Consider the following 21529-nt stretch of genomic DNA (forward strand, 5'->3'; position numbering starts at 1 on the left):
ACCAAGAAATTCTGTAAGTCACCTATAATGTACATGGTAAGATGTATACATCTTAATTCAACTGAAACAGAGAGAAATAAAATTTCCATTTTAGAGGAAAAAAGAAGAATTTACCATGTGAACCCCTGTGGCTTCCTCCGAGGATGTCTGTCCTGGCACATCCTCCTCTAGATGTTCCTTGTCACCTGGGAAATAGAGTCACTATAAGCACATGAGCTCCACTGACTGAATCCCTCAGGTGGTCTTGGAGTTGTGGACCCAGGGCTGGCGTGTGTGGAAAGGTGTGTTCACAGCACAGGCTCAGCCTCTGCCGGTCCATCCTCCATGGTGGTGAGGGAAGGCAAATGGTGAAGGACGGCATCAGGATGGCCACAGAAGACAGGGCCTTGGTCCTCTAGCTAAGGCAACGTCTTGCACATGAACTAACCCCTCTGAAACCGGTTACACCACACAGTGTTTCCCTATAGGGCTCCTCCTTCCTAATCTGACCTGAGCTAATTTGCCCTCCCTTCTTGATCCCCTTGAGATCATTTTCTTCGCAGGATCCACATGTCCTGTTGCTGTGTTTTTCATCGCTTCTAGAACAATTTTTTTTTTTTTTTGAGACGGACTTTTTCTCTTCTTGACCAGGCTGGAGTGTAATGGTGTGATCTCGGCTCACTGCAACATCAGCCTCCCAGGTTCAAGCGATTCTCCTGCCTCAGCCTCCAGAGTAGCTAGGATTACAGGCATGCGCCACTATGTCCAGCTAATTCTGTATTTTTAGTAGAGACTGGGTTTCTCCATGTTGGTCAGGCTGGTCTTGAACTGCTGACCTCAAGTGATTCGACTGCTTTGGCCATCCAAAATGCCCGGCCAGAACATTTTGAACAAGATAAAAAGCAACATTTCTTCAAAGAAGAGATTTAATTCTAGCCAAAATGTTGTATGCATTCAGTAACCTTTTGTTTTAAAGAAGACTAAATCAAGATGAAAATACTGAATTATCCTACCATTTACAGATGACCCCTCCTTGGCCTGTGATGTTTGTCCTTCTGCTCTTCCTGTCAACGTGTGTGTGTCATGGGGTCCGCTGCTGCTCATGCTCACACTGGCCCCAGGACTGGGACAGCACTTCCTGGGGGGCAGCTGGCGGGGGTGCTGACCCTTTCTAACCCAGTTGTGCGGAAGATTCCAGGAGAGGAGATGGGCACCGGAATAACAGCCAACAGGCTCCTTGAAATTTTGTTAGGTCCTGTGTCTTAGGTATGTGTGATACTGAATTGGAACATTTCTAATGTTTGTGGTGACGATGTCATTAAATACAATAGAATGTCCCTGAATGTTCCTTGCTTTTGACCAGGAGGTGAGGAATACCCCATCACTTAAGACCAAATGCCTGGCAACTCTCTCTGTATGTTTCATACTAACAACCGCACCAAAGTCCATTGTACAATGAACCTACTCAAACTCTGGGTCAGCTGACCATTGAGACCATTCTATTGTGGTACACAGTGCTTGAGATCTTTATAGGCCAACACACTTCCACATACACAGATGCTAAGGACTCTCTGACAGGGTGACAAGTTACACCAGGGCCACGTGATAACTTCAGACTAGTAGCCCACAGCATCAACCTTCCACCCATTCCCGAGTTCATCTATGCCATTTCCATTTAGGAGACCAAAAGCCTGAAAATTTATCTCTACATCATCTCCATGTGATGACTAGGGATATTAAACTTAACCTTCCACTACAGCTGTGATGAGGAATGAATGGGTTGATTTTTGGAAAGTGCAGTGGTGATGACATTTTGGGTTCAGAGTATCAATCTTTGTGTTGTGCTTTGCACATGGGAACATATTTTCTGGGGAAAAGCACACAAACTCGCAGAGATATTCACAATCACTCCACATTGACTCATTCCTCCATACTTCCCAACCCTGATGCCCAGCACACTCTTCTCTCCAAATGACACTCTGCCTTCCAGGCACTAGAGTCAATGGTCACATTTCTTGACCGGGTTCTTCACTTCTTAAGACAAAAGTGCTTGAATCACATTTCTGGCAGGAAGTTCACACCAGAGTGGCTCACATTTCTGGCAGGAAGTTCACACCAGAGTGGCTCACATTTCTGGCAGGAAGTTCACACCAGAGTGGCTCACATTTCTGGCAGGAAGTTCACACCAGAGTGGCTCTCCAGAAAAATGGGGCAAGAAAGTGTCACCTGTGTCAACACTAGAATTTTTCCTCAGCATAGGGGTGATCCCAGAATACGTACTCTTTGTCTGTGTGGCTTTGTCCACCTGCATTTAGAGAAAAATAAAACACTGTAAGGGTCAGACCATGCCGTGTCCTGTGTGCACAGGTTTTTCTTTTCTTTTTTTGCTGGAATCTTACTGTCACCCAGGCTGGAGTGCAGTGTCATGATCTTGGCTTATTGCAACCTCCGTCTCCTGGGCTCAACTGTTCCTGCTCCCTCAGCCTCCCCAGTAGCTGAGATTACAGTTGCCGGTCACCATGCCTGGCTAATTTTTGTATTTTTAGTAGAGATGGGGTTTCACCACACAGGTCTTGTCTTTACTGGTGATATTAGAAAAGCAGATGGGAGACAGTGGTTGAGGCAAGGGTCCCAAAATAAAGCCTAGAAGACACTTCTGGAAAGGCACAAGATTTTTATGCAAGACATTTAAGATTGTTTTGGTTGTATAGTCACAATGTTATAAGAAGAAAGCTTTTTCCCTAAAAAAATATATTTCTACCATATAGTTCGTAACTGAAGGTGTCATCTAAGAATGCTATCTGAGATCATTTTTCTTTCTTTTTTTTTTTTTTTTGAGATGGAGTCTCACTCTTGTCACCCAGGCTGGAGTGCAGTGGCGCAATTCCCGCTCACTGCAAGCTCCACCTCCCGGGTTCCCGCCATTCTCCTGCCTCAGCCTCCCGAGTAGCTGGGATCACAGGCGCCGCCACCACGCCTGGCTAATTTTTTGTATTTTTAGTAGAGACGGGGTTTTACCATGTTAGCCAGGACGGTCTCAATCTCCTGACCTCGTGATCTGCCCGCCTCGGCCTCCCAAAGTGCTGGGATTACAGGCTGGAGCCACCGCGCTCAACTGAGATCATTTCTTACCTGGTAATGAACGCTCACATTTTCCCACCAAAAAATTCTGTAAGTCATCTATATGATGTACACGGCAAGATTTTCATATCTCATTTCAAATAAAATAAAAAGAACCAAGAGCAACAAAATTTCCATCTTAGAAACATAAAGAAGAACTTACCATGTGAACGCCTGGGACATCCTCAGATGAAGGCTCCCGTGCCAGGTCCTCGTGATCTAGAAAACACAGAGTAGCTGTCAGCATGTTGGTTCCACAGAAGAAATCCCGTAGGCAGCATTGGGTGCTGGGGACAGGGGGATGGCATGTGTAAAGGAGGTGAGTTAAGGGGAGAAACTTGGCTACCACTGGGATACCCTCCTTGGTGATAAGGAAAGGCAAATGAGACCATCAGGAAAGCCACAGAAGTCAGGGCCTGGTTCTCTGGCTCAGCCACCTCACCACTGGGAAATAGGCAGTGTTCACACAGGGTGACACACAGATGCACTGCTGATTCCATGACAGTGTCCCAACACACCTTGTGTGTTTTTGAGGCCTGGTAAATTTCCTTTTGTTGTTCAAATGTTATAATGTCATTTATCTTTCCTGGATATACACATGCTCCTCCTGCACTTATCATTCATTTTAGTGGCTTTAAAATCAATATGTGGCCAAAATACATCATATTTATTATTTTAATAATCAAGTGCACACTTCAGGGTCATCAGTGCCATTCACACTTCTGTGCAGTTAAGTTAAACATAATCCAAATCCAGATGTCTTACTTTCCACCTTAAGAAACTAGAGAAAAAAGTGTAGTGTAATGTAAACCAGACAACCCCCCCTCCCCCAAAACATAATAATATTTGCAGAAATCAATGTAATAGAAATAACAAAATAAACAAAGAAACTCAACAAAACCAAAAGCTGCTTCTTAGAAAAGATCAATAGAATTGGTAAACCTCCAACCAGGCTAATCACAAAGAAAATATATATTAACACTGTTCGATGAAACCAGTGGGCTATTGTTCACTGATAAGAATTATTAAGCTGTTAAGCTTCAAAAAGATACAAAAGATCTTACATGTATATTGCTAAGTAAAATAAGTTAGTCATAAGCAGCTACATACGACATGATTCCAACTCTATGAAATTCTGGAAAAGGAAGCCTATAGAGGCAGTAAAATCATCCATGGTTGGCAGGAATTCTCAGAAAAGAGAGGAATTAGTAGATGCAGCTCAGGTCATGTTTAGGATGTGAAATTATTCTGTCAGGGTGACAAAGGACATTGTGAGTTTGTCAGAACCCATAGACTGGACGACACGGAGTGAACCTTGATGCTCACCCCGGACTTCCGTTCATAAGAACATGTCACTATTGGCTCAGCCATTGTTACAAGCGTTATCACACTCACGTAAGATGGGATCACAAAACTGAGGAAGGTGGGTATATGGAAATTTTTGGTACCACTTCCTTCACTTTTAGGTTACTTCCAAACAGTTTGAAGTGATGTCCATCACTTTACAAACCTGGCAACACTGTCTCAGAAAAAGATCCTTGTTAGTTAATGTTTAACAATCAGCAAAATGTCTACAATTTGCACTGAGATGTTCTTTACTATTAAAAGGAAACCCAAAACGGGAATGGAAATACACCTTTACTGCTATAGTTGCAGCACTAGTGACTGACTTAATACATTTAAACACGTACACGTGAAACAAAGAATACAGTGTAGCAATTTTACAATTGTCTGAAATATGACACTGAAGAATCTAGAAATCCTATCGTGAATGAACTGAACGACTGAGTTTCCACGGTACCTTCCATTGGTATGACTCTAGGGCGCACACAGCTGGGACACCAGCGACGGAGGTTTCGCTTCTTACGCCTGCGGCGGCGGACGGAGGACTCCCTGGGCACCCCAGGACCCGCTCTTGGATCTTCAACAGAACATGCTGGGAAGTGAATTAAAATAAAGACAGCTGTTGATATCTTGCTGCAGAAGATCAGATAAATGAGTCATTATTTATTCACAGCTTACATGTTTGATCCCATTGTTCATCATCTGCAGAGCAAAGTCCCCTGAATCTGAGTTTGGCTTCAGAAAGAACTTGCACTGTGGGTTGCACTTACAACGGGGCAGGCAAATGCCTGTATTGAGATGAGACGTTACAGAAAGGCAGATTGGACTGACCGAGAGCGTAGGGTCTGGTGCAGAGAATCTGAGCTCGAGGACTTTTGAGAAGCTGCCAGAATCTGAGGGAGTTCTACAGACCCCTCTGGGCCTCCGATCCTTAGTCTGAATGTGGAAATGCTGATAATAGCCCATGTTATGTTAAAAGGGTAAAAACAGCTAAACAGACCAAAAGCCTTAAGACGGGTGCTTCCTAAGTGCCATAGAGTGTTGAATTCAATTATTTCATGTCTGCAAGAACAAGTCAGGCCCTTGGTAGTGGTTAACAGAGAAGGCACTTGGGGGACTCTAGGGCAGTGGAGGGTAAAATTCTCTTCATTCTTGACATGTGTCTTATGCTTTAGAACTCGTGAAAAGTTTCTGTTCGAATTTCCTGTGGGGCCCACATCAGCTCAGAGAGATGGGCAGAGCAGGGGGTGCCACTCAGAGGTGACAGTTCAGGGAAGTGAAATGAAGAGATTTGAAGCAACCTGCCCAGAGTCCCAACACTGACCAATGATAGATCTGAGACAGGAATTTGGTTGATTTTCCGGGGACAGAGATCCCTGAACACCTGAGGCCTCTAAATCATGGCCCGGACCCTGGACCTGGAGCTCTTTCCACTCCCTTTCTCAATCCTCCTGCACCAATGGCTCTTCAGGAAGGTCGAGGTATTGGAAGAGGTGCTGAGTCCAGAAAAAGCTCAAATCATTAAACAAAACATAACTCCTGTCTCTAGGTTTTAACACCTGGGCTAAAATATGGCACTTTCCTGCAAACGAAGCCTCTCTGAGGAACAAATGAAAACGTCTGGTCATCCTACCCAGCGCCCGTATTGTCAGCTGTCTGGCAGTGAGCAGCCCTCCACAACCAACTGACCACACCAAGGGACCAAGTTCTGCTTGGCCCCCAAGCTGGTTCGGAACACAGGACATTCCAGACTAACTACCCTTGATGGCTGTGCCAAGAATGAACTTCCCTTCAACTGAATCACCCTCGACAAGCAGTTAGTGGGAATGAACTGAAAATGTGGCACCCCAGTTGAGTTTTCAGTGGTTTCTTCTGTATCTAGTCAATGGGAGAGTGTGTTAAAACAAAAAACAAACAAAACAAAACACAAAGGCCGGGCGCGGTGGCTCACGCCTGCAATCCCAGCACTCTGGAGGCCAAGGAGGGCAGATCACAAAGTCGGGAGTTCAAGACCAGCCTGGCCAATATTGTAAAACCCCGTCCCTACTAAAAATACAAAAATTAGCTGGGCATGGTGGCAGGAACCCAAATCCCAGCTACTTGGGAGGCTGAGGCAGGAGAATTGCAAGAACCTGGGATACGGAGGTTGCAGAGAGCGGAGATCATGCCACTGCAATCCAGCCTGGGTGACAGAACGAGACTCTCTCAAAATAAATAAATAAATAAATAAATAAATAACATAACATAACATAACATAAAAAGCCAGGCGCAGCAGCTCATGCCTGTAATCCCAGCACTTTGGGAGGCCACGGCAGGTAGATCAGGAGGTCAGGAGTTCAAGACCTGCCTCACCAACATGATGAAACCCTGTCTCTACTAAAAATACAAAAATTAGCCGGGCGTGGTGGTGGGCGCCTGTAGTCCCAGCTACTCAGGAGGCTGAGGCAGAAGAATTGCTTAAACCCAGGAGGGCGGAGGTTGCTGTGAGCCGCGATCATGCCACTGCACTCCAGCCTGGGCAACAGAGCAAGACTCTGTCAAAAAAAAAAAAAAAAATTGGCGTGGGAAACAGAAATTTTTCTAGAGAAAAATATTTGAGGCAAAAACCTTGATAGAAGAATAAAAATTATAAATTGAGTAATAAAACTCTAAAACATATTTATAAACATGTGGACAAATAGGAGCTGGGGAAATTTTTTAAAAAATCAGAATGACATTTAACATACAGGAAAACTGGCCCATCTGAAGAAACCACAGTCAGAAGATAGAAATGAACATACATACCCCTGAGGCAGCCACTGGAACTATTCCCCATCGTGAGGCCTGAGACAACTAAGCTGCTTTAACTGCCAACGTTCAGCTGCGAGAATGGCAGCGAAAATGAAGGCAAGACCTACATCGTCAGGTCACCTCAGCGACAGGTCACAGTAGAATTTTTGCAAGCATACGTGTCACAATATGGGGCCCAACTGCTGTGACCTAGACCAGTCCATGGTCACTTTGACAAGGGGTCACTCAGACTCCATGTTTTGTTTCAAAACCTGAATCCCAGACATACCGTATTATTCTATGTGAATGAAACAGACATTAAAAGAGGAAAAAGATCTGCCTCTCCAATATATTTCATAGCGAAAATTTCAGGGTGAAGAGGGGAAAAGCTAAAACATTGAGAGTAAAGGGAGAGTCTATGCTTGACCTGAAGTGCCATCCCTACCCATTTCTATTATTCCTGAGTCACCAGACAGTCCTAGGTTCAACAATTTTAAAGTATTTCCAAATTAAATTTAAAATGCAGTAGTGTAAGTTCAATTTTCAAGCCAAATGCTAAGAATATAATTCATACTAATTCTAAAAATCTCCCATCAGTTATGTATACTACACCTAGTTTTTCTCTGTAAGCAACTAACTTTGTATACTTACTAATTTCTGAATCTCTGAGTTTACTGAGGGATTTCTCTGACAATGTATATATCGAAGACTGGCTATTCATTGATACACGAAGAAAAAAGAAGCACTTAGGCCAGGTGCAGTGGCCCATGCCTGTAATCCCAGCAATTTGGGAGGCCAAGGCAGGTAGATTAGGAGGTCAGGAGTTCAAGACCTGCCTCGCCAACATGATGAAACCCTGTCTCTATTAAAAATACAAAACTTGGCCGGGCGCGGTGGCTCACGCCTGTAATCCCAGCACTTTGGGAGGCCGAGACGGGTGGATCACAATGTCAGGAGATCGAGACCATCCTGGCTAACACGGTGAAACCCCATCTCTACTAAAAGTACAAAAAAAAAACTAGCCGGGCGAGGTGGCGGGCGCCTGTAGTCCCAGCTACTTGGGAAGCTGAGGCAGGAGAATGGCGTAAACCCAGGAGGCGGAGCTTGTAGTGAGCCGAGTTCGCGCCACTGCACTCCAGCCTAGGTGACAGAGCAAAGACTCCGTCTCAAAAAAAAAAAAAAAATACAAAACTTAGCCGGGCGTGGTGGTGGATGCCTGTAATTCCAGTTACTCAGGAGGCTGAGGCAGGAGAATCGCTTAAACCCAGGAGGGCGGAGGTTGCTGTGAGCCGCGATCATGCCACTGCACTCCAACCTGGGCAACAGAGCAAGACTCTCAAAAAAACAAACAAAAAAAATTGGCATGGGAAACAAATTTTTTTAGAGAAAAATATTTAAGGCAAAAACCTCGATAGAAGAATAAAAAATACAAATTAAGTAATAAAACTCTAAAACATATTTATAAACATGTGGACAAATAAGAGCTGGGGAAATTTTTTAAAAAATCAGAATGACATTTAACATACAGGAAAACTGGCCCATCTGAAGAAACCGCAGTCAGAAGATAGAAATGAACATACATACCCCTGAGGCAGCCACTGGAACTATTCCCCATCGTGAGGCCTGAGACAACTAAGCTGCTTTAACTGCCAACGTTCAGCTGCGAGAATGGCAGCAAAATTGAAGGCAAGACCTACATCGTCAGGTCACCTCAGCGACAGGTCACAGTAGAATTTTTGCAAGCATACGTGTCACAATATGGGGCCCAACTGCTGTGACCTAGACCAGTCCATGGTCACTTTGACAAGGGGTCACTTAGACTCCATGTTTTGTTTCAAAATCTGAATCCCAGACATACCGTATTATTCTATGTGAATGAAACAAACATTAAAAGAAGAAAAAGATCTGCCTCTCCAATATATTTCATAGCGAAAATTTCAGGGTGAAGAGGGGAAAAGCTAAAACATTGAGAGTAAAGGGAGAGTCTATGCTTGACCTGAAGTGCCATCCCTACCCATTTCTATTACTCCTGAGTCACCAGACAGTCCTAGGTTCAACAATTTTAAAGTATTTCCAAATTAAATTTAAAATGCAGTAGTGTAAGTTCAATTTTCAAGCCAAACGCTAAGAATATAATTCATACTAATTCTAAAAATCTCCCATCAGTTATGTATACTACACCTAGTTTTTCTCTGTAAGCAACTAACTTTGTATACTTACTAATTTCTGAATCTCTGAGTTTACTGAGGGATTTCTCTGACAATGTATATATCGAAGACTGGCTATTCATTGATACATGAAGAAAAAAGAAGCACTTAGGCCAGGTGCAGTGGCTCATGCCTGTAATCCCAGCAATTTGGGAGGCCAAGTCAGGTAGATCAGGAGGCCAGGAGTTCAAGACCTGCCTCGTCAACATGATGAAACCCTGTCTCTATTAAAAATACAAAACTTAGCCGGGCGTGGTGGTGGATGCCTGTAATTCCAGTTACTCAGGAGGCTGAGGCAGGAGAATCGCTTAAACCCAGGAGGGCGGAGGTTGCTGTGAGCCGCGATCATGCCACTGCACTCCAGCCTGGGCAACAGAGCAAGACTCTCAAAAAAACAAACAAAAAAAATTGGCATGGGAAACAAATTTTTTTAGAGAAAAATATTTAAGGCAAAAACCTCGATAGAAGAATAAAAGATACAAATTGAGTAATAAAATTCTAAAACATATTTATAAACATGTGGACAAATAAGAGCTGGGGAAATTTTTTAAAAAATCAGAATGACATTTAACATACAGGAAAACTGGCCCATCTGAAGAAACCGCAGTCAGAAGATAGAAATGAACATACATACCCCTGAGGCAGCCACTGGAACTATTCCCCATCGTGAGGCCTGAGACAACTAAGCTGCTTTAACTGCCAACGTTCAGCTGCGAGAATGGCAGCGAAAATGAAGGCAAGATCTACATCGTCAGGTCACCTCAGCGACAGGTCACAGTAGAATTTTTGCAAGCATACGTGTCACAATATGGGGCCCAACTGCTGTGACCTAGACCAGTCCATGGTCACTTTGACAAGGGGTCACTTAGACTCCATGTTTTGTTTCAAAATCTGAATCCCAGACATACCGTATTATTCTATGTGAATGAAACAAACATTAAAAGAGGAAAAAGATCTGCCTCTCCAATATATTTCATAGTGAACATTTCAGGGTGAAGATAAGAAAAGCTAATACATTGAGAATAAAGGCAGATTCCAGGCTAGATGTGAAATGCCTTCCCCACCCATTTCTACTATTCCTGAGTCACTAGAGAGTCCTAGCTTCAACAATTCTAAACTAGTTCCAAATTCAATTTAAAATGCATTAGTGTAAGTTCAATTTTAAAGCCAATCTCTAAGAATTCATAGTAATAAAAAAAGATACAAAATGATTCAGTACAAATTTCCATCACTGTTGATTCGTCACAAGTTTTAAGAACTATTAAATCAAATGGGTCATTGATGAGGAATAAAAACTGCATTAATATAGATGTTGCAATTTTTTCAGGGATTATCTAATTGACGGAGTGGTTAGCAGGATTTGGGAAGGAACACATATTACCTGTGTAAATGGAGAATTTTAATTCTCAACAACTGAAAATTGTGCAGGTGTGCACATATAAAGATACACATACATATGAGAGAGAGAAAACTTAGTTAAAAAACACTAGACCACAGATTTATATCTCTTAATGCTAAATTGGGACAGGCATTTTTAAAAACAGAATATATTAGGAACAATAAAAAGGAATGAGCCTAAGGCTTTCCTTCCTGGTGTCACCTAAGTGTTCACAGTAAATGAAAATAAATGAGCCTTTTACCCTGGTAGCCAAAGCCCTTTTAAAAAGCTTTGTGGTGGTGTCACTGCTATATGATTGTTCAATTAATAAATCTGGTAAGATATGCAGAAACTTAACAGTTGTTACTTCCAGAGGCAGACGCTGGCAGGCCGCAGAAGAGGGAAAGACAAGTCCAGATGTCAGTGTGCAGTCTTCTGTGCCTTGTAAATGTTCTACTAGCATGTTATCCCCAAAAAATTAAACCCCCAAATGCTGGTAGAAAGCAAACACTTCAATCTGCTAATGCTTCACAGGGACAAGAATTCAGGCAGGACACAGAACAGAGAGCTTACTGGTGCTTGTTGATGTCTGGGGACTGCAGAGAAGTCTTATGGAGTGGGATTAAATTCACAGCAGGGGGTTGGAATCTTCTGGATGTGCCGTCATGCACAGGTCTGCAGAGGAACTTGGGCTTGGCTGGAGAACACACAGGACTTCCCTGGGCTTCCAAGCAGCAGGCAGTCTCAGGACACTCAAGAGCTTTGAATTGGTGGCCACGGGCTTCACTGGTGAGTGTCCCGAGTGAAGCAGGCAGACACTCATGGCGTTTCTAACATAATTGTGGAAGTTACACAACATCACTTCCACATCATCTGCCAGTGAAAAGCAAGCACTAGTGTCAAGTCTGATTAACCAGTGAGGGTGGGCAGAGACGCCACCTCTCAAAAGGAGAATAGCAAAGAAACTGCAAACGTGTTAAAAGCCACGTGCATATTCCAGCTTAAAAATCTCCAGTGCAGAGATACCTCTCAGATATGTGAGACAGGGCCTGTCACTCTTTGGCACCGGCCAAGGGTAAGCTAAGTGTGGGTTTCACTTACGCATTAGCCACTGTGAGTTGATTGACAAGTGAATACAAACATTCAGGGAAACTAACCAAAGCGCGTTACAGGGAAACAGGTAACGAAAGGTGATGTAGACCTGCTATGCTGCTCTACGAAGAAACCATTTCATCCACTCTGTTCACAACATCTATGCATTTGGAAATGGAGAGGAGACTTTCTTCCTCCACTTTAGATTCAGGGGTACGTGTGCAGGCTTGTTACATGGGGAAACCGCGTGTTGCTGAGGCTTGGTATTGGACCTAAGAGCGTCTGCTCAGCAAAGAGACCTTATTTCTCATAAAAGGTTGCACACAGCCCACAAAGTGGCCATCCCGCAGGCTGGGAAGTGTGCCTCCCACCGAGGTAAGAGCCTGGCATGTGGAAGGAGGAAGAGTTGGGGCAGGAGCTTTACTCTGGACAAGCTGGCTAAACAAACTTTCAACAGGTTACAGGAGGAGCCAGGAATATTCATGACAGTGGTCCTGATGCACGTGTACCGACCAAACATGTGTGTAACACACGACCCATGTTCACTTTGGGGTGAAGACAATATGTAAATGTGTTACAATTAGGCTCTTTACCTCAAAAGGTCTTTTCAGGACACACAGGCACACAAGTGCACAGCCTCTGTAAACCGGCCACAATCAGTCCATGGTGGGTGGGCTCTTAATAAAAGAAAGTTACTAAAAACAATCTCCTGTCCCACCAGAGCTGTAGTTACGGCTGCTAGAACAGGGGTTGGGGGCCAGTCAGTCAGTGCCTGGTGCTGAGCTACCATGGTTTTAACAGTGCTTATTTAGCTGCTAGAGAAAAAGAAAGCCCTGTGGCAATCAGAACAGTTTATTCCTTAAGTCGAGGCGTGTGTGACTCCACCCTTGCCTGGCATGGCCTTAGGTGCTGTTTGTAATTTGGTACCTCGGTGTCACAAAGCTTCCGTTCTGTCAGTCGTACGATCTCTACTGCAGCAGGCAGGCTGGGCGGCTGCGTCTAAACATAAAAGGAAGGGGCATAACATGGCATCAAATCGCCCAGCCCGTCATGGCCCAATGCCCGGCACTGAGCGGTGAGGAGGAAAGGCCTGGAGCAGGCTGGACTGAGTGGTCCACAGGAGCCTCATTTTGGGAGCCAACTGCCTCAGTTCATGGCCCCACAGCCCAGCTGCACTCACTTACGAGTCAGTCCCTCCATCTGGAAACTCCGACAGCCTGTCCCGTTCCTAGTGCCCTCAGTTTAAGCATCTCTCTGTCAAGTTGTCAAGAAAACACTGGTCTCTGGAGATGCATGGACAGCCTAGTGCATACACTGGGCACTCAATAAATGCCAAGGGCAGCTACCTCCCTGGTGTCCAATGAGGACGACTGTCATGATCATGGCAGTGCAGCCTGAGTCCCAGACTTCAATTCCTTCTTCCCAAAATGTAGAGCAGGGGACCCAGGGTGGGGTGCAGGGCCCCTGCAGACTCCTCTCCTCCTGGGCCCCCAGCCGGGAGAGGGGTGGCCTGGAGGAGCCGCGAGAGGAGGAGCAGAGACGGGAGCTGGCCCTGGCCCTGAAGGTGCCACCATCTCTGCATCGTCCTATCTTCCTGGAGCTTCTTCCTCCAAGATTTCGCCTGAGCCACCCACTGGAGAACACAGACATCTCTCCCCGCACTCTGTGCTGAGACACTGAGGCCCCGAATTTGCCTCTCACACTCATGTTGGAACTGTGACCAGGACCTGGGCCTCCTGACACCCTTAGAAGACACACAGCCCTCTGCCACGGGTGGGAAGGGGTCGGGGCATGGCTGAGGTTTCATCAGCAACTGGGCACTGGGGGAGCCAGCACCCCAAGGTGCACACAGGCCCGGTCTTCTGCTCTGAGGGGCCTGGCCCCGAGCAGTGCCACGGCACCACCCACACTTCCACACCCGCCAGCCCAGCTGCAGCAGCTTGGCCAAGATAACAGGCGCTCCTGCTCAAACCACATTTCCCAGCTTTTGCGGAGTTCATCACCAGCCTCGCTAGCAGTGACTTCCCACTTCCACGCAAAGGAAACTGCCAACGAGGTAACCATCCGTTTTTTTTTCCTAGAGTGAGGCCTGGCTGGAAAAGAACAGGCCACCCCAGTGGCCTGTGAACGACCTTGTGAGGGTCACCAGGCCCCCTCAGCTGCAAGGCTCGAGCCCACCCCTGGCCGACTACATCATGCACTGGCCCTTGCCAGGGTGACGAGGCCAAGGCATCACCAGCTTTGACCTGGTGCCTCTGGCCTGGGCAACTGTCCCCTGTGCACTCAGCAAGGCACATGCTAATTTAACCCAATCTGTCAGCCCAGGTGCCTGGAGCTGAAATGGCCTGCCCACTTTTGCCCCGCCCCAGCCCCCTTTCAACATGAACCTTGAGAGTCTGTGGTGCGTTCTTCGAGAGTGGGCGCACTCTGGGTGCTTCACCCACATCATGCACTTCATCAAAACCACTGTCAGAGGGGGGACCTGTTAGGATCCCCGTCTCCCAGAGGAGGAAACTGAGGCAGAGACAGGGTGGGTACCCCACCTGAGGACACACAGAGAATAAGCTAGGACAGAGCCTAGTGGCAGGTCCACGCTCCTCCACTCAGTGACAGGCATGCAGAGAAGCCAGGGCACCTTGAGCTGCCATCCCTGGGCCACTTACCCACCCTGGCTTGCGGCCCAGGCCAAAAACATCCCCATAAATAACTGTCCACAGCTGCCCTCAGCCTCCTCTAGAAGGCAGGTGCCCCAGAAGCTTCCTCACAAGCTCTTTGACGTTTCAGTGGCATGCGGGTGGCTGAGGAGCCCTGAAGCCAGGTGAAGGTCCGGGAAGGTGAGACGGGGATTTAGCTCAGGCAGTGCCCACCAGCAGGGACAGCACCGCCATGGGCGCCTGCTTGGGAGGAACACCTCAGGTGGTTTCCCCGACGCTCAGCGCTCAAGGCCCCACACCCGTCCTTGCTGGACATAGAGAATTAACTGAGCTTCCAGGGGTCCCTGGAGCTTAGTGCCTGTGCACACCAGTGACGTGACACGGGACTTACAGCTGGGGATGGGTCAGGGCAGCCCTGGCCGAGCAGCTGCCACATGGGGCAACCCCTGCAGTGACAGTATCAGATGGGTCTCCACCTCCCCAGGGTAGCCCATGGGGCAGAGCTGGGCTCCTCTGAGACCCACTGCAGCTCTGGGGAAGGGAGGGGTCTGGACATATCCTCATCACAGACTAAGAGGAGCAATGGGGGTGAAGTGGCAGCCCAGGTCCCAGGTGGAGCTGCCTTGGACTCCAGAGCAGAATCCAAGGGGAGCTTGGGGGGTGAGCACAAAAAAGGCCTGAGGGTCTGCTAGGGTGGAGGGTGAAGGGAAGAGAGCTGGGAACCTCTAGAGCAGGTTCCAGCCCAGCACAGACTGGGGTTCAGACAAGCCCAGGGCACAGCCAGGCAGTCCAGTGCTGGGGCACAAGTCACCCGCATCTGGACACTGCTATCCAACCTCAGAACCTCAACTTCAAGAGCAAAAAGGAATCCAAGCCCAAGGTGGGGTGGCTGTGCCAGGAAGGGTGGTAGTACCAAGTTTCCAATGATGCTGCCCCCATGTGTGACAACTCATGCCTCCCTCTGGGCCTCAGTTTCCCCATGTGTAAAATGAGAGGTTTGTACCTGATGCTGAGGCTCCTCTCAGCTGGGGTTCTGATGCCCTTTGAGCCCGTGTGATGTCTGCAGGATCATTCACCAAAGGAACTTCTGACCAGGGTCCAAGGAGCCTGTGGGCATGATAGAAATCAGGATGGGTCCTGGCCTAGGTGGCCCCCTGGGGGTGAGGGACAAGGGGCGAAAATAGGGCCAGAACCACAAGTGTCCTCCTAGGCCACTGACCACGAGGCAAGAAGATGTGAGCCTAGTCCAAAGGAGCGATTTCAGTGACAGGAAGGAGCAGACAAGCAAGGCAGAGCAGCCCATCCCGTGCCTCTGTACCCCTTTGTTGTATGCCACAGCTGGACACAAGGCCTGCCCCTGTTCCCAGCTGTGAATGGGGACAGGAGCTCCTCCCCGGGAGCACAGAGTGTCTGCCTATGGATGCCAGTTCTCCCACCCCAGCCATCAGATTTGTGGGAACCCACCCCTGTGCTGGCCTCCAGAGCTGCCTGGGTGCAAGCACCACTCTCCCAGGAAAGTGGCTCAGGGCTGGCGGCATGTCATCTCACCACAGCAGTTACAGCAACCAACTCACACCGGATCTGCCCGGTTATTGTCAGAGTCTGGACAGAGGGGGAGCAAGAGAAGGCAGCCCTGCTTTCCCACGCAGCTGAGCCCTGCCTCATCATGGCGTTGGTCCCTGGCACCTTCCCCAACCCCCATCCTTTCCAAGGGGGTTCCTGAGCAGCCCCTTCTCACACAGGAGTGGTAACATCATTGCTTCCAGGATGTTTGCACTCAACGTGTCCTCGGGGTCAGGTCTTCTGACAACGTCCTCAGGGTACCTGAGGGTGTGGTGACTCAATGCCCACATTAGGACACAGATATACCCACGTCCTTCCCACCAGGGACCTGGGGCTCAGGTACTGACGGGGATGCCCCTGGATGAAGCTGCTTCTGAGAAACCCGGGTGCCGCTGCGACAGCGAAGTCAGCTCCACTGCGGGACGGCCGCCTGAGATGAAACCGCTGCTCAGCAGCCCTGGGCGCAGATGTGACGTGAAGTCAGCCACACGACAGGAGACCCGAGACAGCCGGATCGCGGGCTCGGAAGGAAGCTTCTCCAAAGAGAGAGGCCACTGGCCGGCAAGCACAGGAGAAGATGCCCAGCCACACTGTCACCAGGGAAAGGCAAATCAAAGCCACAAAGAGATAGCACTGCGCACCCACTGGACGGCCAGGTGAGGCACACCAGAGAATAACACATGGTGCTGAGGACCCGATAAAGGAAGACCCTCTGCACCTCTGCTGGAAATGGAACGTCATTCAACCACCGTGGAAAACAGTTTGGCAGCCAATTTCATACCTGTGACCCCAAAGCACTGAAAGCAGGGACCTGGATATTTCTAACAAGAGTGTGCCCAGCAGCATTTTTCATGACCACCAAAGGGTGGGAAGCACCCAGGTGTCCATCCCGTGATGGACAATTCACCCCAACAGAAAGGGGGCCTGACACAGGCCACAGCAGGGAGGAACCCTAAAGATCTTATGCTGAGTGACAGAAGCCAGACAAAAGCCCATGCAGATGAAATGTCAAGAGGCCAAGCCACAGAGACGGAACTGCAGACTGGGGGTTATCAGGGTCCAGGGGAGGGGAGTGGCCAGCCACTGTTTAATGGGCATGGGGTTTCCTCTTGGGGTTATGGAAATGTCTTGGAACTATGTAGAGGTGATGGCTGTGCAAGGCTGAGAAAGGGCTAAATGCCACCAAATTTTTTAAAAAGTTAGTTTTACATTATGTGAATTTCATCTAAATAAAAAAAGAACCCATAATTATTTGACACACTTTTTCTCCCTCTCTGCACCCCAGCTGCTGGGCCCATCGCCAGCTCCTGCTGTTCACATGAGGACAAGGACAGAAGAGCCCACGGGCAGGAGCGTGTGCAGGCGAACCCCTCCCCCACGGCCCACCCCTGTGTCCTTTGTACTCCAAGCCTCCCTGGCAGTGAGAAGGGCCATGTGACAGGACCCCGTGAAACACAGGACCCCGTGAAACACAGACAAAGTGATGGTGGCCCCCCTTCCAGGCCTCAAAGCTCCTCAAGCCTCAGCCTCCTCAAATTCTGTCCCCTTCTGCGCAAATGGCTGGTCACACGAGCTGGAAGGTGTGGCCACCAACCCCAGGGCCTGGAAGACATGCCAGGCTGTGCCATTGCGTCAAGCAGGACACAGTGGACAGCGCTAAGCCCCTGAGACCGGGAGCGTTTCTGCCACCCAGTTCGGTCTCACCTACCCTTGCAGATGCAGGTGGTGGGGAGGCTGGGGAGTAAACATGATGTGAGCCCTTCCTCAGTCACGATGTTCCAAGGCTCTGTGGGGCGTCCTGTTTGTGACCTGCCAGGAGTCTCCTGCAGAGATCACCTGTGGGCTGCCCACTGGTGCTGGGTCACACAGCCAGGCTGACCCCTCACGATGGCAGAGCATCATGCCCATGTCTGAGTGCCTGTGAACCCTGCTTCCCCAGGTGAGGAGGGCCATACCCAGAGCCCTGCCTCAGCTAAGTGACTGGAAGGGGGCTCAGGTTTCCCTGGGCACTGCAGATGCCCCACAGGCAATAGTGGAGCAGCAGGAAGGAGAGCAGACCAGGAAGCCCCCAACCCTCCCAGGACCAGCCCCTGGCTGCTGAGTCTGTACTGGTTTTAGTGGCAAGAAACCCAGTGAGCCCTCTCCCTCCACTGGACGCCCACCCCAGGTCCTGCTGCACCCCCAGCTCACTCACCCTTGGGTCCTGGCACCTGGTGTGCTCACCTGCCCCAGCATCTCCCAGCTCATTCATTAAATTCTAGGAAATAACATGGTTTCTTTTTCTCTTTCTGAAACACAAGGGAGAGAATTTCCTGGAGTCACAGAGGCACAGGAGGGAACTGGAAGCAACCTGGATGGCCCTTGTCCTGCCTCCTGCCCGGGACCACATTGACCCTCAGCCACTTCCCTGGAACCCTGGGCTTCTACAGGGCACAGACGTCAGCAGCCCAGGGCATAGAAGAGCCCAGAGCCAGGAATGGAAGTGCCACAGCCAGCAGCTGAATCTGAGAGGCAGCTCCAGGGCCCTGGGACCTAGTCCTGCACGCCACAGACATCTCCCTGAGCTGGCCCCAGGCCTTCCGGGTATCCCCAGTATGAGGGAGAAAAGCATGCATCCACCATCCCGCCAGGTGGGCGCACACCTGTCCAGGGGCACAGGTGACCTTTCTGAGGTGGTGCCTGGGCCGCTGTACTTTGTGCTGCCACCTGAACTGCCGCCCTCAAGGTCCTGCCTGTGCCATCTCCCTGCCGCCGGCTCTCTAGGACGCAGAAGCCAAGCACAGAGGAGCTGCGGGAACACAGACCTTGCTGCCCGCTCTCACGCATTCCCTCCTCGCCTGGGGTCTCAGAGAGGACAGCTCAGGGATCCACAGGATTCACAGCCTCCAGGCTCTGGGGAAGGGGAGAACGGGGTCCCTGAGGCCCCCAAGATCATACACCTATGAGGCTGGGGCTCCATGGAGGTCCAGGTCTGCTCAGAGTCATCCATGTGCCTGGGCCTCACCATAGGGAGGTAAGACCAAAGTGGGGAGGAAAGGCAGGACTTCAGGCACTGCCAAGTGTCCTGGCGCCTGGGTCAGGAGAGGGCCTGTCCTCCAAGGTCTCCTGGGGGAGGTGGAGCCCGCCTCAGGGGGCACAGCATCACCTCCTTCAGCCCCAAGCCTGGGCCAGGCTGCCACTCTGGTGGGGGAGCCAGGTGGGCTCTGGGAGGCCTGGGACTTTCTCACCCCTCCCAGCCCCCAGGGGCACAGTGCCTGGGTGAGAGACCCCAGGGGACCTGTGAGCTTGACCTTTCTGAGTCACACTGACCCACGGCCTCCCAGGGGCCAAAGACCCCACCCCACAGAGCACAGAGGATGGCACTGGCAGGCCCAGGCACAGATGGTCAGGGAGAGACAGCCCCATTGCTGTAGTCCCCTGTGGCCACGTTACGCTCCTTGTCCGGTAGCCAGCTCTCAATCTCCTGCACCTCACCACACAGGCGTGTGGAAGAAGTCACCGCACAGGGCCCTGACTGCTGCCTCTCCCTGCCAGGTGACAGCTTGTGAGGTCTCTGCTGCTGTCTCCCCAGGGTGAGCACAGACCGGCAGGAGCTGAGGCTACCCCAGGAGTGCTCCTGGGCTGCCCACAGGTGCTGCCGTAGATTCTCCTAAGTCGCTCACAAGGAAAAAGCTGTGGAGAGGCGGGAGGTGGGGTGGACAGAGGGCACAACCAGGGTGGGGGCTGGGGGCACAGCTCTAGCACCAGGAAATGGTCTCCCGGCACCCCCTGGAAGGAGCTGTCACAATAGACACGCAGCCCCCTCCACTCCAAAAGGATGGAGAGAAGCGTCAAGGTGAGGGCTGGGCTGTGCTCCACTCTGCCCCTGTTCCTTCTCCCAGGGTGAGCTGGGACGTGGGAAGGAGCCCTGTTCTGGACAAGGAAACACAGTTGACCCCTTGCCCCCTGCCGCACAGCCTCCACCCTGCACCCTCCACCCTGTCCCCAGCACAGCAGCTTCCATCAGATGCCAGATCTCCAGGCAGGCAAACACGGGCTGCAAGGGCCATAGCCTGACTTCCTCGCCACACACCTGTACCACCCCTGGCACAGATGTCTTCCCACCCCTCCCTCAGGCCTCCTCTGATGTGGCCATGCCTCGTCTGGTCCCCAGACCCACCACACTCCTTGACATCAGCTAAAGCAAGGGTTCTACCTGAGAAAGCAGCTGAGACCCCGGGGCTCCTATTTCAGCCTCTGAGCACAGTTCCACGTGTCACTCCTGTATCTGGGCCAGGCTGTCCCCAGGGCACTGGAGCCTGAGGCAGATGCCTTACCTGTGAATGGGCAGGCTTGGGGCCACCTCCCTCGTCTGGGAGCCCTCCTCAGCCCCACCCCTGGACCCTCACCACTGGCCCAGAGAAGGGGCTGGAGCAAACCAGAGGACCCAGGCTGGTGAGCTCCTGCGTCCTTTCCCTCAGCACCAGAGTTCATTGACCATGGATGCCTCAGTTCCCTCACTTGTGAAATGGGCCAAGGTAAACCTGGTGAAGCTTCTGGCCAGAGAAAGGAGAGGAAAAAGAGAAAGGAGGACCGTGAGCAGGAAAGCGAGTGCCTCCGCCTGCTTACAGGAGACAACCCAGATAGACCAAAAGCCAAGAGCACAAAACCATGTGACAGCTCAGACCAATGTCAGCTTTTTAGACCTTGAAGGCAAGCGTGTTGGTGTTACAGTGACAGAATTAGAACCTGGGGGAAGGTGACAGAGCTGATGAAAATTTGAAGGCGGAGGTTGCAGTGAGCCGAGATTGTGCCACTGCACTCCAGCCCGGGCGACAGGGGGAGACCCCGTCTCAAAAAACAAACAAACAGAAAAAAAAAAAAAGAAAGAAAAGGAGAGTTCTCATCCCAGCCAAGTATAAAGATGCAACTTTTCCCAGAAAAAAGAAATAGAAGACAATGATGTGTGACCTGTAAATTACATGTAAAGAACACAGTAAAGGTCGAACTTCTGAGGCATCAGTCTGAGAAGTTTTAAGAAGAAATAGATTTCAGAATGAAAAATTGTTACCTCTTGTATTCTCATTGAGAACAAATTTGTATCTTAAGAACAGCTTACTTTTCAACCAAAATTCTAGTTTGATATTAGCATATGTTTAAAATTGTAGCTAATTTTAATAAGACCTTATAAACAAATCTATCCCAGTTTTGATTGGGATTAGAAATTATGAGGTTATAAAACATTTGTTTCATAAGCCTTTTACCACCCCATAACTTTTTCTGTTTTATAACTGTTTACATTCATTCAGTTGTATTTATCTTTTAAATTTTTCTTTAAAACAATCCCCAAAACTTTTAAACGAGGCAATATTGTTTCAAATCATGAAATAACTCATCATTGTTTGTAGCAGTCTCTGCATTTAGCCTGCTCTAATATTTGGTTT

The 21529-nt window shown here is 49.2% G+C and overlaps 1 protein-coding gene across 28 annotated transcripts in view; it reads right to left on the reverse strand.

Annotated features, from left to right (window-relative positions):
• LOC126957112 (protein FAM153A-like) overlaps positions 1–21529 on the reverse strand; it is a 76412-nt gene that overhangs the window by 52751 nt on the left and 2132 nt on the right. For 11 of the 28 annotated variants that reach the window (XM_050794586.1, XM_050794585.1, XM_050794572.1 and 8 more), the window contains exons 1-4: positions 4901–5035; positions 3263–3318; positions 2260–2284; positions 115–185 (exon numbers count right to left, since the gene is read on the reverse strand). In XM_050794586.1, coding sequence (XP_050650543.1) covers positions 115–185; positions 2260–2284; positions 3263–3318; positions 4901–4907 — 159 coding nt within the window. In that variant the 5' untranslated portion in view covers positions 4908–5035. Of the gene's footprint in view, positions 1–114; positions 186–2259; positions 2285–3262; positions 3319–4900; positions 5036–7227; positions 8202–8796; positions 9798–10053; positions 11473–12816; positions 12889–15546; positions 15651–16007; positions 17549–17814; positions 20058–21529 lie in introns of those variants that run through there. The other 17 variants (XM_050794590.1, XM_050794591.1, XM_050794579.1 and 14 more) reach the window with 16 other exon arrangements.

The sequence above is a fragment of the Macaca thibetana genome, chromosome 6 (assembly GCF_024542745.1).
Source record: "Macaca thibetana thibetana isolate TM-01 chromosome 6, ASM2454274v1, whole genome shotgun sequence".
Lineage (NCBI taxonomy): Eukaryota > Metazoa > Chordata > Mammalia > Primates > Cercopithecidae > Macaca > Macaca thibetana.